The 18,849-nt window shown below is 37.3% G+C and overlaps 1 protein-coding gene and 1 long non-coding RNA gene across 2 annotated transcripts; both read left to right on the top strand.

The window, feature by feature from the left end:
* The first annotated feature begins 145 nt into the window (after nucleotides 1–145).
* Nucleotides 146–17,643, top strand: LOC149896268 (phenoloxidase-activating factor 2-like). The gene is made up of 9 exons (XM_090117826.1): nucleotides 146–244; nucleotides 1,335–1,441; nucleotides 2,514–2,622; nucleotides 3,488–3,670; nucleotides 4,005–4,116; nucleotides 14,675–14,780; nucleotides 15,297–15,475; nucleotides 15,821–15,985; nucleotides 17,345–17,643. The coding sequence occupies exons 1-9, from the start codon at nucleotides 240–242 to the stop codon at nucleotides 17,510–17,512; spliced, it is 1,134 nt and encodes a 377-aa protein (XP_089973952.1). The 5' UTR covers nucleotides 146–239; the 3' UTR covers nucleotides 17,513–17,643.
* On the top strand, nucleotides 11,730–13,041 carry LOC149896269 (uncharacterized). Its single transcript, XR_016458366.1, has 3 exons — nucleotides 11,730–11,877; nucleotides 12,209–12,451; nucleotides 12,940–13,041. It is a non-coding gene; the product is annotated as an uncharacterized LOC149896269 (long non-coding RNA).
* Nucleotides 17,644–18,849: the final 1,206 nt, after the last annotated feature.

Below are 18,849 nucleotides of genomic sequence, written 5' to 3'. Positions count from 1 at the left end.
GCGCACTGAGTCATTATTTAATATTATTTCACATATCTACCTAATTATAATTAATTATGGAGAGTTATTTAAATTCTCCGACATACATTATGATTTTTAATTAAAACATCGACAGAACACAAGAATTACATCACTATTCGATAAAATCATGGTTATGTTTAATGTTTTTTTATCCTTATTTCAGTCAAGTATATTTGTTTAATGTTGTGGTCGTTTATCTTTAGGTCCAAGAGAATAAAATGAAGTAAGTTTTATAATATACAAATTAAAATGGATCAATTTCTTTCGTAAATTATTTGTATTCTATGTTTTTTAAACCTTTTAACTAAAAATATTCTTTATTTCGTGGTATATATTTAAATAATTCAATAAAAAATAGTTTATGATTTCCCTTAACTTCAACACATAGGTAGGTACATACTATGACTTTTTTGTATGTATTTCATTGTTAAGAGTTCACGAAAGAGCATTTATAATTGTTAATTGAGTTTTCAATCCACAGGTCTACTATTAAGTATAATTCTTGGTATTACCACAAAACAATTTAAACACAGTCTAACTTTAAACCAAGGATCTGTCACTTTAATAGTTGTCTATGTGAAATACAAAACCAGATTAAAGAGAAGTTAAACCCTGTCTAAAGTTTTTTGTGGCAAGACAGTATGTGTCTAAAGTAAAAAATGTAACAAGGTGTTACTGCATAAATATGTACCTATATAAAGCACTATCAACTTTTTAGCAGATTATTAAAAAAATCGACGACCCTGTGAACTTCGTATCACTAATTTCACAAATATAATATAATATAATATGTATATATATGTGATAAACTTTAGGTTTCTCACCGTTCATATCTCTCCTCAACTCTCCAATAATTCAAGATTAAAATTACCCAAATCGGGTATTCACGAGTTTTAGCGAGACAAGCTAATCTATAGGTACTTAATATTATAAAGCTGAAGAGTTTGTTTGTTTGAACGCACTAATCTCAGGAAGGTCCGATTTGAAAAATTATTTCGGTGTTAGATAGCCCATTTATCGAGGAAGGCTATGTCATATGTGCTACGCGGTTTCACCCGCATTGCTCCGCTCCTGTTGGTCTTAGCATGATGATATATAGCCTATAGCCTTCCTCGATAAATGGGCTATCTAACACCGAAATAATTTTTCAAATCGGACCAGTAGTTCCTGAGATTAGCGCGTTCAAACAAACTGTTCAGCTTTATAATATTAGTATAGATATACATTGTACAGGTACAGTTACGGACTACATATAGACTACATACGGACTTTTGTAATTATAATCTAAAGATACTGACCATTCTTCATTACAGGGCTCTCTTTTGTTTTTTGCTGTTGGTTTATTACGGACATTCTGAAGAAATCAATGACACAGATAAACAGGCACAAAATACGTCTCCTACAACAAAGGCTCCATTGGGTAAGTGTAAAAAGAGAAAGAATGAAATGTCGATTGAATCCCAGAAGGAAATAAAACAAAAATATTCCCATACTCGTATATAGTTAACTAGCTTTCCGCCCGCGGCTTCGCCCGCTTTGTCTAAAACCTCATAACTTAAATACTAAAACCATCCTCTTAAATCGCTCTATTAAGGGGTGTTAACTGTTAGGCGGTCAGCGAAAATTCAGCTATTCGGGCCTGAGGTAAGGGGTGAGGGGGTCCGCGTTTAGTATGGAATCAACGTGCTCGAAACTAAAAATCGTAAGCGCCATTCACATTTTTATCAAAAAGTGAATGAAAATAGTATTTCTAAATCTAAAACAGTCAAATGTAATGTAGTGTAATTTATATGATATTTTAGAGGTAAATTCAGGATTTTTTTTATCGAGAAATTTTTTTCCAATCGTGTTTTGGAAACAGTCATCCCATCACACATACGTTCTGTAATACATATTACAAATTTCAGTGCGAATATTTTCAATTTAGCTCATAGATAACCATAATTCATCCATCCATCAATAATCCACTTTGCCGTTTTCACCTACAAGGGCCCTTAAAAAACCGCATCAAAATCCGTTGCGTAATTTTAAAGAATTGAGCATACATAGGGACATAGGGACAGAGAAAGCAACTTTGTTTAATACTATGTAGTGATGTTATTTCCCTGCGATATATACCTATACCTACCCATTGGCATAGAATATAGAATCTCCACTTTTTAGAAAGTCAGTTAAGGAACTTGATTTATTCACAATATATTTGTATAATGTATATATGTATATCAAATTCTCGTGTCACAGTGTTAGTTATCATACTCCTCCTAAACGGCTGGACCGATTATCGTGAAATTTTGTATGCCTGTTGAGAATCGGCCATCTATTTTTCATACCCCTAAGTGGCAGGGCTGAACAACGTTTGCTAGGACACAGGAACATGTTTTCGTATACATTGTGTAAAAATGATTACCTGTCATCGTGTTTCCATAGTAGGTACAAGCTGCTAAATTGAAACTAGATGGCGTTGAAATAAAAAACATATTGAACTGATTTAGGGGAAACCTGCGTGACGAACAAACAACTGCGAGGACGGTGTGTGAAGCCGAACGAGTGTATGGAAACAGAATATTTTGACGACATTTTAGCCAAACCAAATGCATACAGGTATGTTAACATTGTATTTGATTGGATAAAGAGCGTGTGTGCCGAGCACATGTGTCAGAAGTGAAACTTCTTTGGAAAGATTCGAAGATACCAAAATCGTCAACTAACTCCATGACGTGACGGTATTGCCATGACGCGACCTTGAAATTATGTGTAAGTTGTATCTTGTCTGTCTGGCAGGACACAGACGGCTAATAGTGATCACCTACTTATCCCTAAAGAAAAAATCGATCACTGAAACAAATGCATCACGTGGACTGATTTCAATATGTTGTGTAAATTTCTATGCGTTAAAATAATGCATCCATTTTAACACACCTATGCTTTACCTGTATTTTTGTATGTAACCGATTTCTTTAGACCGATGTTGCTTTAATCGGACAGATTAAATACAAAACTTGTACACTTATCATTGATTCGATTGATATGTGATAATACAATAATTTCATGAGTTTCTCTTTGAAGCATGTTTTTTTTGTTTATTTATTACTAGTGGCGCTCCGCAGTTACACCTGCGTGGCTCCGTTCCTGTTGCTATTAGCGTGATGAGATAGCCTTCTTCGATAAATGGGCTATCTAACACCGAAAGAATTTTTCACCGGACCAGTAGTTCCTGAGATTAGCGCGTTCAAACAAACAAACTTTTCTGCTTTATAATCTCTTATATATAAAATTCTCGTGTCACAATGTTAGTCTGCATACTCCTCCGAAACGGGTGGACCGATTCTCATGAAATTTTCTGTGCATATCGGGTAAGTCTGAGAATCGGCCAACATCTATTTTTCATATGTACCACGGGCGAAGCCGGGGCGGGCCGCTAGTATTAGTATAGATTTAATAATAGCTTAATTTCGTTTATTGTCAGATCTCCATACGTCTGTGAAACCTCGAAGCTCTGTTGCCCTAGGAAGTCGATAATAGTGCCTAAAGTACCTGAGCTGCCTAAACTGGAAGGGTGCGGCTGGAGCTATCGTGATAATCCCGGGCTCAGGGTGTTCAGTGATCACGCCGGTTTTAGAGAGTACCCTTGGATGATAGCTGTCTTACGGTAAGTATACGATTCAAACGTGGCGGCTCGGAACATCGTACGATCCGATGCGCAGAAAACAATTATATTAGCGGGACGTTAAAGGACCTGTGCGCACCCACACTCGCACCTAAATACCGAACTGCCATTAATATTAAATCGAACTGTATAGTGTATTTCGTTTACTTTTTTATTGGGTTCCATACTCAAAGGTAAAACGGGACCCTAAGGATGCTTATCCACGAATAATGTGCGAGGAATGTGTTTTTTTTGTGTTTGTAAATGACAAATGTTATCGCTTAAATTTTTTTAAATTCTATTTATTTTAACTGGCTTTTCTATTTTTAATTTCTAGGAAATCTAGTGAAAACTTTGACATAAAGGACTATGTGGCAGGAGGGACGCTCATCCATTCATCGGTTGTGATGACAGCAGCACATAGAATCCTCAAGCATAAACCAAATGAGGTTGGTAGTATAAAGTTACTAGATATCCGCCCGCGGCTTCGCCCGCGTTTTCAAAGGAAAGCCCGCATAGTTCCCGTTCCCGTTGGATTTCCGGGATAAAAACTATCCTATGTGCTAATCTAGCTACTCAATGGTCGCGCCAATATAAAAAATATACGTAAATATATTTCTCGATATGAAAGTGGACTGTATTTAGATCTACGTGGTGTTAGCAAAGAGGGATAGACAGGATACACACGGCACGTACCTCGTCGGAGGGAGTAGCGTCCAGAACACACGCGCCGCCACGCGGTCAGGGTCCTCCAGCTCGCGGCGGGCAAGAACGGCGTCCAGTCCCACACTCCACACAAACACACACGCGGCGGTGAGCGCGACCAAGGGCCGGGGCACGGGATACCCCGGTGATGTTACAAGGGCACAATGCCTGATGATCTAGAGAGCCTCGTGGAAGCTCTCCGGCGGTGGCCGAGTCCCGAACCTCGCGAAGGAACGGAGCGAACCCGACTGACTGCAGCGACACGAACGTCGCGTTCACGTCTTACTGGACGTGTCACGTGGTTAGTGACCACGCGATGATTGGTTGTGCTCGTATGTAGGGAAGGATGAAGGAACACACCACACAAATAATAAACGTTTAATTTCTACATTTACTATTTTAATTATATTGGCGTTACCATATCCACCCGCCCTAAATGGGTCACCATTTAAAACCAATCATAAGGTACAGCGAAAAACTATGACTCTAGGATCGCATAATGCGCGCGGGTTAATAAAGTCCTAAGAGCCACGGCGGTAATATAAATAACAAGTTCTATGGCTCTAGGAGCGCAAAATACGAGCGGGATAATAAAAAATCCTAAAAGTCACGGCGGAAATATAACTAACAAATTCTATGACTCTAGGATCGCGTAATGCGAGCGGGGTATATAAATTCCTAAAGTCACGGCGGTATTACAACTAACAAATTCTATGACTCTAGGATCGCGTAAAGCGAGCGGGGTATAAAAAATTCCTAAAGTCACGGCGGTATTATAACTAAGAAATTATAAACGAAAGCGGTGCAAAAACTTAAAATTAAACTTAACTAACTGCGGTAATATACTAATGCGGTATAACTATTGTCTTGGAAGCGGACATAAACGAACGACCGGGCGAAGGCAAGTTCCCTTGGCGGTTCGAACTGTACAAACGCGCGCGACGTCGTCCTTTGAAGGATGTACTTTCTCTACGACGGCTAAACGCCAGGTTAGGGGCGGTGTATTATAATTTATCACAACCACGACCGTTCCAGGAGTAATAGGTGTGGAAGGCATATTCCATTTCTGCCTAACCTGCAAACCGTGTAAGTATTCTATTCTCCAACGTTTCCAAAACGACTGAACTAACTTGTCCAGTAGCGAATGCCTATCAAACAAACTGACGTGATCAGATTTGACTTGCGGCGCGGGTAAAGCTAATAAAAGCGCGGTATTAAAAATAACAAGAAACAAATGTGTTATAATATTCATATATTTAATATGATAATAATCAATGATCATGATAATTAGGTGATCATTGTGCGGTAATATCACTGGATGCTTATGTGCATATTCCAGGGCGGAATCGCTTAGACGTCCGATGAGGATAAGTCTGTTGCGAATAAAAGGCCTCAAGCGGTTGAGAGCCTGCGAATAAAATTTATAAAAGAGTATATTATAATACTCCTCTGCAAAATATTTATTTTGCAGGGCGGGAATAATTTTATTCTCAGCGAAATTAAGTTCCTCTGCGGTCATCATAACACCGCGGCGGGGTAATAATATAAGGAACCTATAAATATAAAATACACGACGCGACGAGACGCGAAGGGCGGTATCGTATAAAGCGCAATGCTTTATAGGCGGGCACACAGTGTGCGTTAATAATTTTCGTTCGGGAATGTCTGCAATAGATGCTAGGGTTCGAGTCGTGACGGTTGGAGTGACAGTTTCGTTTCCCCAGTTTATTTTGCTTTAAAAATAGTCAAAGTGTTTAATTAGTCTTCTTAAGTGTTCTTTGAGTAGTATCCATTAAAAGCTATCACAGTCAGTGTTATCTAAGTTATTGAAGACGATATAAGTGATTAACAAGTGAAAATAAAAAACAGCTGACTAACAGCTGATTTTACGACTACCGACTGCAGTAACTGTGAGTAAATCAACGCGTAGATCACGAGGGATTGTGGTTTTGTGAGCTCTGTTTATTACAGAAAGTTAATGATTTTTATATGTGAGTGCAATAAATTCAAACAGCAATAACTGTAAAACATATCTGCAAATTTCATTGCAAACACAATAAAATAGTGATTTCAATTAAGTATAGCGCCCTCTACTGCATTAATCAATAACTAACTTCATTGATCGATACGGGGTTTAAAATGCCTAACAACAAGTGCCCTAGCTGCGGCAAATTTTACTCTCCAACAGCAGATGGCGCTAAGTGTTTTAAATGCAGTCACCTGTACCACAAACAATGTATAAGCCCCAAATCACGTCTCAATGGAAAATGGTTATGCAAAACATGCAAAGACTCGTCTCCTAAATCAGCGGAACCTGAATGCTCGCAAGATGTGGGGAGCGGAGATATTTACGTGGATGCCCCGATGCAGGCCCATGATTCCCTCTCCAGCTCTCTTGCAGAGGAAATGAAACTTTTGCGCACCGAACTTTCTAGTTTTCGTCAGGAAATGACGAAGGTCACAATGGTTATGGCAGAGTACAATAAGAGACTAGACGGATTTGAAGAGCGATTGGAGCGAATGGAGTCAGATTACTCAGTAAACAAATCGATTATTCAACCTAGTAATGATATAGTTGAAAGCATTGAATCTCTTAAGCATCAGTTGAACGATTCTGAGCAGCGTAATCTGATGAATGATGTTGAAATTACCGGCTTTCCAGAAATTAAAGGCGAAAACCTATTACATTTGACTATAACAATAGCACATAAAATTGGTCTGTCTTTGGAAGAGAAGGATATTGTAAATGCGTATCGTGTCGGTCGTCAAAACGGATTGGATATGAGTAGCGACCGTAGCTCATCTGGGCGTCCGCGCCCCATCATAGTGAAACTGACCCGGCACCATCTGCGTAACGAGTTATTGCGTGCGGCGCGCGTGCGCCGCGGCGCTGATAGCGGCGGGCTAGTCGCGGGAGAACCGCGCCGCTTCTATATCAACGAGCACCTAACGCGCAATAACCGTAGGTTATTCCATCTGGCGCGGGAGCAACAACGTGCTAAAGGCTGGAGTTATGTCTGGACCCGACGTGGCCATATATATGCAAGACGCGACCAGCACTCTAAATACCATACTATATCCTCCGAAGGCGATATAAATAAGGTTTTTGGCCAAAGCTAGTTTCGAGCTTACTGATACTTATTATCTGTATTTTAAAAGTAATTACCTATACAAAGCTATTCATGACTTCAATTTGTTTGTTTCTGTGGTTTGCATATAGCTGCATTTTACGCGTTCTTTTTGTAATATTTCATTATGTTATTACTATACATAGCGTTAGATGTAAATGGTCTAAACGCGGTTGTAAGATTATTACGTTAATGATTCATATAACGGCCAGCCATGTTTTAAAGCATACTTACATAGCATACATAATATTTTATCGTGAATTTCTTCTTATAAATATATATTATACGTGTTATTATCAACCTCTCTCATTGTTAAATCTAAACATCTATCGGCTAGTTGCATTTTCAAACACTCATTGTATGAAAAATATTACATGTTTAGTCTTTTGTTTTATATGTAAGTTTAGTTGCTCAATATTATTTAATAAATGTTATCCTTTAATAATAGTTTCAAATTATTGTAAAAAAAAGGAGTATAGGAAGCTTCATAAAGTTAATTTTGAGATGGAAATATCGCCTCGCTCAAATACTCACTTTCAAAGGATTATGGGACAATCTGTTTTTAATTTCGCAAAATTCGTTTTATTATGTAATTTAAGATGTCTTTGCTATTCGGCCTTTATAATTGTATTCTGCACGCAGTCGCATTTATTGAGGTGTGTCAATTATTTCTCGAGTTTAAGAGAATATGTTCTTTGTATTTTATATTTTATTTTAATATTTAATTCATTAAATATCATTTTCATGCTTCTACTCGTCTATTCTAGTATTATAGTTTGTGAGTATGTTTTAAAGTTTTATTATAATATATATTTAATTTATTTGTATTTCTTATATTTATACAGTTACCATAACAATGAACAACAAAAATAAATTTAAAGTTGGTCTTCTGAATCCGGGTTCTTTGGGTACGAAGCATGATGAGTTTCTGGTGGCAATGGAGCGCCATAAAGTAGATGTGATGGCTATCAACGAGACTTGGCTGAGGGATGGCGAGGAGGGGCGCGCTCCGGCCGTGCCGGGCTACAGGTTACGCCACGTTCCTCGGCCGCTCACTCTTCGATCTCGAGGTGGGGGTGTTGGTTATTATATTAAAAATGGCACGTCGGTGAGGGTTATACCACATCCGCTAGCGCATGGCGTGGAACAGATGTGGCTTAAGGTTAACTTAGGTGGCGAGATCATCGTGGTCGGTACTGCTTACCGCCCTCCCTGGCTGGATATTAATCTGTTCCTGGATGCACTTACTGATTCCATTGGTTCTTTTATGTGGTGCGACAGCCTTATTCTCGTAGGGGATTTTAATATAAATCTTTTGGATGGCGACCATATAAACTGTATTAAACTAAAAAATTTTCTTCAAAGTGTCAATTTAACGCAACATGTATCTCAGCCGACACATTTTACACGTTTCAACCAAACTTTATTAGATGTAATATGCACAAATGTTCCAGTGAGTAATTTGGCGGTAGACTACATAGAGGAACTCAGCAGCCATGCTTTTGTTTCCTGCACACTTAATATATATAAGAAAAAAGCTAAACCAAAATTTATCACTTTCAGGCCTATAGCGAACATTAACATAGATAATTTTAATCAGTCTCTGTATAATATCGATTGGTCATCTCTGTTCTCTCTTCATAACGTGGATGAAATGGTTAACATGCTGACTTCATATATCATATCTCTTTATGATATATTCGCTCCTAAGAAAAGGATTTTCGTCAAGACGAAACGGCCTCCCTGGATTACACAGAACATCAAAATAATGTTCCAATTACGCGATGAGGCTAGAAGTAGAGCGCGTCTTACTAAGGAGGATGCACACAAACATTATTACAAGGATTTAAAAAAATTCACCAGCTTAGCTTTAAATCGTGAAAAACAGGCTTACTTTAATTCATACATTAATTCTAATTCAAACAATCCTAAGATCATGTGGAAACATATAAAAGACAATGTTACCATCAACCCTAAAAAGGATTCATTGTTACCTTCTCATCTCAGTAATCCCAATGTGTTAAATAGCCACTTTCTAAATGTCCCTGGTAAAGACCAATTACATCTTTCCATATTAACATATTATGAATTTAATCGACACAGTGATGCTATTTTTAATTTTACGAACGTAAATGAGTCATTGGTGTTTAGCACTTTAAAGGAACTGAAGTCACAAGCCATTGGAATTGATGACATATCTTTGGACATGTTTAAATCCACATTACCATCTACCTTGCCAATACTGACGCATATTATTAATGAATCTCTGAACACTGGCATTTTCCCTGGTTTATGGAAAAGCGCTCTCGTTCATCCTGCACCGAAAATTAATAATCCACAAGACCTGAAGGACCTTCGGCCAATAAGTATACTGCCTTGCCTTTCCAAGGTCATTGAAAAGATAGTGTATAAGCAATTAATGAAGTTCTTAGAGACCAATAATATACTTCCAGATCGTCAGTCTGGTTTTAGAAAAAACAAAAGTACTGCAACAGCCATAACGGACGTAGTAGACGATATATTATCGGCTCAAGATGAGGGCAAAGGTACATTCCTGGTATTACTGGACTACTCGCGAGCATTTGAAACCATAAATGTGCCTTTGCTACTATCTAAACTCACATATTACGGTCTAAGCTCATTGACCGTAAAGTGGTTCAATAGCTACCTATCGTCACGAACTCAGACTGTTTCAGTTGCAGAGGAGGATGGTAGAATTATGCTCTCTGAATGTAAAGTGGTTACACGAGGAGTTCCTCAAGGATCTATTTTGGGGCCTCTGTTATATATACTGTACAGTGCAGACATAGTGACGCGAATAAAATCGTGTCGGTACCACATCTATGCGGACGATGTGCAGTTATATATTTCATTCTGCCCACATGAGACGCAAATAGCAGAAGAAAAGCTAAATTCAGACTTGGATTCAATTCGAATGTGGTCGGAAAATAACTCTCTTGTTCTCAACCCCAATAAGACCAAATATATGATACTCGGGACCCCTTCTACTGTCAAAATAATAAAAAATAAGCTGCCATCCGTACTTTTACACATAGACGGGGTACCTATACAGCGTGTTGAGGAGGTCAGAAATCTTGGCATCGTTTTTGATGAGAATCTGAGATTTGAGAAGTACATTAGCACTACAGCAGCTAATTGTTTCTATAGACTTAAGGTTTTATATCGCATTAGACAATATATTGAACCCAGCCTCAGACTCAAATTATGTGATAGTCTAGTTCTATCAAAGTTCAATTATATGGATGTGATATATGGACACCGGTTATTAGGTCGTACAAAACGGGTAATCCAGCGAGTGCAGAATGCATGTGCACGGTTCTGCTGGAATGTCCCTCCGAGGGAACACATCACACCATATCTTAATAATGCGCGATGTCTTAACATGGAGCACCGCAGGCAACTGCACTTTGCGTCCCTTCTCTTTGGCGTTGTCAAGACAGAATCGCCTCGCTATCTGTTTGAAAAACTTATTTGGAGGAGTGAACAAAACACTCAATACAACACCAGGGACGCACACAAACTCCTCGTACCCAAACACCATTCCGCTTGTTTTAAGGGTAGCTTTAAATATAACGCCACTAAATGCTGGAACAATTTGCCACCACCGTTACGGAACTTACGAACACTATATACTTTTAAATCTAAATTTAAAAGTATATTATTAGCTCACCAAATCCAGCTTTAGTGGTAAATTAAACATAACCTGAAAATTGTGCTAAAAATACTTATTATTTATGTATTTATTAATTACTAGCGGTCCGCCCCGGCTTCGCCCGTGGTACATATTTACGTTTTCTCTACATAAAAACCATCCTCGTACTTCAAGGAATATAATAAAAAAAGAATTATCGAAATCGGTTCAGCCGTTCTCGAGTTATGCGCTTACCAACACATTTTGCGATTCATTTTTATATATAAGATTATTTATATGTATTTAATATTTACCTTGGCCGTTAATCGCGTTATATCGTCGTATGGTTATGGTATTTTTATATATTTATGTATATAATATGTAGTCATAAGTAACTCCTTTCGTCCCAACTCGAAGCCTTTATTATAACCTCGTAACGCCCAGATACCTATTAAAAGGCATGCAGCTCGATAGTGGTACCGGCCCAAGCTGTTATCCAACTTTATGACATAAACGCCCACGGTACCTTTTTAAAGGTATCTGACAGTATCTGATTTGAAAACGCCATAACATTTTAAATTACGCGCCAAATCTAATTACTGTTTTTTATCCGGCTACTGGAAAGTATGTTTTTGTCTATGGTTAAGCAATAGTGCCAATAGAAAAATAAAATATATGAAATTTCCGGCGAAAAGTCTGGCCATCTTGACTGACTAGAGGACGTGGTAAGTTCAATCCATGATTATTGATGCAATCTTAGGTTTTTAACTGAGAGTATCTTACTCTGCTTGTTGACAAATAAGTAAATATTATAATTACATTTAGATTTACGCAAAAATAAAGAATATGCGTGTAAAATAACCTCGTAAAATCTGGATACCTTTTAGAAGGTATAAGAGTATTAACATATTATTGGATTTTAAAAGGTATAAGGGAATAAACCACTAATCAATTTGATTTGCCTTTGCAACTTATGATTTAGACCGTTTTCTCCTTCATAATATAAAGTAAATTATTTAGTCTGTTACAGAATATTTTAGTACCTATCCTTTTCAGGTAACCCAATGAGAGATGAGCAAATCGAAGAAGCTTTAGAAGTATTAAATCAGTCAGATATAGAAGAGTATGAACTATTTGGAGATGAGGATTACAACATAAACCAAAACCAAGAAAGCTCTTCCAGTTCTGAAGAATCTGAAAATAATATTTTTTTATTAAAAACCAACTCTTATTTGCGAAATTATTTAAAATTTCTATAGAAATATATCAATTTACCTACTATCATTCTGATTTTAAAAGGTATATGGGTTGCTATTATATAGTGTTTTTGGGTCCAATTTAGAAACTTGCTAATTTTTGCTTCTGTCATCTGTTGGAAGTGGATTTCTTCTGATAGAAATCCTAAAACACGTGATAAACTAGCCTTTAAAAATAATAAGTACAAAAAATAATGACCATATTGTTCAAAAATTGATATTTTTTTCTCAGATTGTTAGTGTGAGATATGTTTTTGGTCATTAAAATTTTGGAAGACATGTATTAATCCAAATATTTATGTTCATTGTTTTTTGTAATATAAAATAAACCCTATATTGTCTACCGCTAATCAATAATTTAAAAAATACGAATTTTGCGAAATCGGGTTTTGTAATACATTAAAGCCCATATACCTAAATAAAGGATAACGAATTTGGGGTTATTTAGTGTCTCAAAACCTTCCACTGACATACATTTACATGCAGAAAAAATCCCACGCTCATACGGAAATAAAAAGGCACTTTTTTTAGATTTCATCACCTCCGGGTCCGCACCATGTGAACCTTTTAAAAGGTACTTGGGCTGCAAGCCAATGTTTGGTAAAAATAGCCTGGGCGTTACGAGGATAAAGGGGGCACTGAAAAACAGCGCTGCCAATGTTCCTGGACGTTGCAGCATATGCTGAGCTGCCTCCTTTTTGTCAGGGCCCTACGACACACCCTAATAAATGTAGTTATCATTCTATTTTTTTTTTTTTGTACGTGTTTTTCATGTTATTAATTTAGGTATTTGCTTCTTTTATTGTAACTATTTCTTATTGCGGTGTTTTCTTATTTAACTTGTACGGTTTTATGTTTTATGTCTATGTATGTGTGTGTGTTGTGCTGTCTCTGATAAATAAATGTTTCTTTCTTTCTTTCTTTCTTTCTTTCTAATCCAAGTTACCCTCTATATGTGTGCTAAATTTCATTGTAATCGGTTCAGTAGTTTTTACGTGAAAGAGTAACAAACATCCATACATCCATACATCCTTACAAACTTTCGCCTTTATAATATACTAGATTTCCGCCCGCGGCTTCGCCCGCGTTTCCAAAGGAAAACCCGCATAGTTCCCGTTCCCGTGGGATTTCCGGGATAAAACCTATCCTATGTGTTAATCCAAGTTACCCTCTATATGTGTGCTAAATTTCATTGTAATCGGTTCAGTAGTTTTTACGTGAAAGAGTAACAAACATCCATACATCCATACATCCCTACATCCATACATCCTTACAAACTTTCGCCTTTATAATATGTATTAGACTAGCTTACCGCCCACGGCTTCGCCCGCTTTGTCTAAAACCTAATAAATTATATACTAAGACCTTCCTCTTGAATCACTCTATCTATTTAAAAAAACCGCATCAAAATCCGTTGCGTAGTTTTAAAGATTTAAGCATACAAAGGGACATAGGGATAGAGAAAGAGACTTTGTTTTATACTATGTATGATACAATTCTGAGAATAATTATATACGTTTCTGAATTGTAAAAACTTCCTAAATTGTAAAAATAATGTATTAAAAAAAGGCACAATAATTTATGTAGAAAAGATTGCAAGCTCTTATAATAAGCTCTTATACACCAATAATAATTAATAATTAACTAGCGGTCCGCCCCGGCTTCGCCCGTGGTACATATTTACGTTTTCTCTACATAAAAACCATCCTCGTACTTCAAGGAATATAATAAAAAAAGAATTATCGAAATCGGTTCAGCCGTTCTCGAGTTATGCGCTTACCAACACATTTTGCGATTCATTTTTATATATAAGATATATTAGAATATTAGATATATTAGATTAGGTATATTAAAAAAAAATTTTTTACCATACGTATACTAGAACCATGCTAGAACCTCGTGAACTTCATCCCCTATTTAAACTATGAATCAATTCGATTTTTGATGTGAAAGTTGTTTATGCGCGTTGAGAATAAAATTTTGAGGTCGCATCATGGGGTAAGGCGACGCTTTTGGTATCTTTGAATCTTGTCAAAGAAGTTGCACTTCTGACACGTGCTCGGCACACACGCTTTTTTTATATTAAATCATTATTTTACCATACCAGAACCACATGATTATTTTTAAAGTAGCCTTTGCTCCTGTGTCATCAATTTCCAATCCGAATTTTATCAAAATCTGTGTTGTAGTGCGCCGTGTATGAGTAATAAATTCAAACATACTAATTATAGGCAAACATATTCTCAATTTTTATCAATTTTTCCAGCTAAAATGCCGAGCTGGAGAATGGGATATCAAGTCAACTACCGAAGTGTTTGATCACCAAGATAGAAATGTTAAAAACATTATAATACACGAGAAATTCAGTATCAGTAAGTACATATAATTTTATACAGGGTGTCCCACTGTTGGTATACTAAGCTCAAAGGAGGTTATAGTTTTGCATACGCGAGTACGTAAAAAATACTTAAAAAATTCCAGACGCATTTTTTTTTCAAATAGATGAATTCTTAGAACTCTTTGTGTACACCCCTAACAAGCAACCCACTTAACTTTTCCACCCGCACGTCAGCTATCGTTTAAAATTATGTTTTCATAGACAAAATGCTCACATTAGCGAAGCGGTATATATGCCGGCTGCGCGAAGTTAGAGAAGAAAACATGGATTTTAAGGAAAAATTTTGCAAAAAATTTTTGACGTAATTTTGTTGTTTAAGTATTTTTAACGTGATCAGTGTATGCAAAACTACAAATCCTCCTAAAGAATAAATTAGCCACTTGAAGAGAAACCTCTTTAGGCGATATTGCATGGCACCGATTTTGGTATCTTGAATGTGGCCAAAGAAGTTTCACTTCCGACACGTGTGCTCACATGGCCTTTTTTTCAGAAGTGGCACACAACAATATAGCCCTATTGATTCTTGAGCAGCCATTCGACTTAACAAATAGCCCACATATTGGAATCGCGTGTTTGGGGCAACAAATGCCACCAGTGGGCACAACATGTATCAGTATGGGTTGGCATAATCACGTTTTAGGCAACACAAATCCAGTTATATTAAAAAAGGTAATTTTTCTCTTGGTAAACTCTTTCTCTTTTTAACTAGATATTCCATAATAAATACAAATATAAAATTAGTATTTTCTTTTTGATTTTACGCGAGTATAATAAAAAGCCTATTTAAGTATAGGCTTTTTAAAAAGCTAAAGCTTATTATAAAGCTAAAGAGTTTGTTTGTTTGAACGCGCTAATATCAGAAACTAGTGGTCCGATTTGAAAAATTATTTCGGTGTTAGATAGCCCATTTATAGAGGAAGGCTTTATATCATCACGCTAAGACCAATAGAAGCGGAGTAATGCTGGTAAAACCACGAGGCATAGCTAGTCTATAATAATTTCGTTATTTAACAGGTGCAGCTGCCTATATACGACAAGCAGAAATGTCAGGCGGAATTAAGTAAATTGCATCATCTGCGTCATTGGCAAATTCATGATTCTATAATGTGTGCCGGCGGGATGGAAGGCGAAGACACCTGCACGGGAGACGGCGGTTCCCCTATAGTCTGTGAAATACAGGTGAGCTGCAAGAGAAGATAAATAAATAAATCTTATATATAAAAATGAATCGCAAAATGTGTTGGTAAGCGCATAACTCGAGAACGGCTGAACCGATTTCGATAATTCTTTTTTTATTATATTCCTTGAAGTACGAGGATGGTTCTTATTTAGAGGAAACGTAAATTTTATGTACCACGGGCGAAGCCGGGGCGGACCGCTAGTAATAAATAAATATTTCAGGACAATTTCACACACAGCACGATCTGATCTCATAGCTTTCGCTTGTGTTATGGAAACCAGATGGCTGATAAACATACATATATATTATATATATATAATTTTAAATAAATACTTATAAAACACCCAGACACAGAGCAAACATCTATGTACATCACACAAATATTTCTCCGGGTAGGAATCGATCCCACGACCAGTGGCTTGGAAGGCAGGGTCACTACCAACCAAGCTAAGCCAATCAATTTATTTATTGCATCGAAGCGATCAAATGCGAAAGGCTGCGGTTTTTTTAGTTAATTGATTTAATTACTTCGCAAATTAGTTTATTAGTAGGGAAGTTAATTAAAAATCTGCAAAAAGAACTCGCCATTCACTCGCCACAACTTCGAACGTCCGCTTTGAATACAAAATCCATACTAATATTATAAATGCGAAAGTAACTCTGTCTGTCTGTTACTCAATCACGCCAAAACTACTGAACCAATTTTCATGAAATTTTGTATGGATATATTTTGATACCCGAGAAAGGACATAGGCTACTTTTTATCCCGGGAAAATGACGCAATCCCGGAAATCCCACGGGAACGGGAACTATGCGGGTTTTTCTTTGACTGCGCGGGCGAAGCCGCGGGCGGAAACCTAGTTATCTATAAATGAATGGGAATGTTTAATGTAAAATTATTGGATATTGTTTTATTAAAAAAGATCTGTAAGGTATACAGGGTGTCCCACCGTCGCTATTCTAAGCTCAATGGAGGTTATAGTTTTGCATACGCTGACTACGTAAAAAATATTTATAAAATTCCAGATGCATTTTTTCATTCAAATAGATGAATTCTTAAAACTCTTTGTGTACACCCCTAACAAGCAACCCGCCCAAATTTGCCACCAACACGTGAGCTATCGCTTAAGATTATGTTTTCATAGACAAAATGCTCACATTAGCAAAGCTGTATTTGCCGGCTGCGCGAAGCTTGAGGAGAAAACATGGATTTTCAGGAAAAATTTAGAATATTTTTTTGATGTAATTTTGTTGTTTAAGTATTTTTTACGTGATCAGTGTATGCGAGTTTACAAGTCCCTTCGCGCTTAGTATACCGATAGTGGGACACCCTGTATATTTAATTTGTATGTTTCCAGAGCGAACCTGAATTACGTTATGCCGTTTTTGGTATACATGCGTTCAGAATAAGATGCGGAATTAAAGATTCTCTCCCGGGACTTAATACGGACGTCACTTACGAGTATGACTGGATTAAGTCGACTTTCACAAGAGAAGGTTTCAACACTTCTTCCTTTGAATATTGATATCAAGAATAGCAGAATCTATATTATTACTAGCTGTGCTCCGCGGTTTTAACTTTTAACTGCGTACCAGACCAGTAGTTCCCGAGATTAGTCCGATTTGAAAAATTCTTCCTCGATAAATGGGCTATCTAAATAGCCCATTTATCGAGGAAAGCTATATAATAGGCTATTCATCACGCTAAGACCAACAGGAGCGGAGCACTGCGGGTAAAACCGCGGAGCACAGCTAGTGTTGTAATATGATGGAAATAAAATTTATGTCACTAATTACATGTTTTTTTATTAACAAACACACAAGCTTTTACATTTATAATTTACTACCTTACCGCGCGAGGCTTCGCCCGCTTTGTCTAAAACCTAATAAATTATATACTAAAACCTTCCTCTTGAATCAGTCTATCTATTATAAAACCGGCCAAGTACGCACGAAGGGTTCCGTACTATGGGGACCCCCAATATATATATTTTTAAATTTTTAGTATTTATTGTTATGGCGGCAACAGAAATACATCATTTGTGAAAATTTCAGCTTTCTAGCTATCACGGTTTATGAGATACAGCCTGGAGACAGACAGACAACGAAGTCTCAGTAATAGGGTCCCGTTTTACCGTTTCGGTACGGAACCCTAAAAAAACCGCATCAAAATCCGTTGCGTAGTTTTAAAGATTTAAGCATACATAGGGACTTGAGAAAGCGACTTTGTTGTATAGGGTACGCGCAGACAGAGAGCGTTCTGCGTTCCGCGTTCTGCGTTCTGCGCTCCGCGTTCTGCGTTCTGCGCTCCGCGTTCTTTGTAATGTGAAGGATCTATAGCGCCGGCGCACACAGAACGCAGTTAGACCGCGGCGGTCATTCGGAACGCTTGCGTTCTCGCGTTCTCTGTACAGAATTACAAAGAACTCGCGTTCTCGCTATGGCTGGTCCGTCTTCTCCAATTGGTATCTTGTTTTTCTATTTCAGATTTTACATAGTCATGTAACTCATTGAAGCTATTTATTGACATTCGAAAATAAATATAAAATCTCTCTTCATCTTGAAGCAGCTCAGGGATAAGAATACTAAATTCTCCCATATCATCTCGTTTCGTGTTGATAGGGTGTAACCAACATTTTCTACTATTTTTTTGACTCCTCTAGACTCCACAAAAGCAAGGCTTCATCTTCGGAAGATGAACTTTCGAGATACATGTTTCACGTGCGGAGAGTCGCGAAATAGAACGCAAATGTCTTGAACGTGCTCCTGTGTGCGCTAGAACGCAGAACGCAGAACTGACGAACGCAGAACGCAGAACGCGGAACGCAGAACGCTGTATGTCTGCGCGTAGCCATACTATGTA

The sequence above is a fragment of the Colias eurytheme genome, chromosome 29, assembly GCF_061535395.1.
Source record: "Colias eurytheme isolate Ceu_HAF_F1 chromosome 29, ilColEury1 Martin Lab GWU primary, whole genome shotgun sequence".
In the NCBI taxonomy this organism is placed as follows: domain Eukaryota; kingdom Metazoa; phylum Arthropoda; class Insecta; order Lepidoptera; family Pieridae; genus Colias; species Colias eurytheme.
The sequence above is the reverse complement of the archived record's forward strand: the minus strand, read 5'-3'. Positions and strand labels throughout refer to the sequence as shown.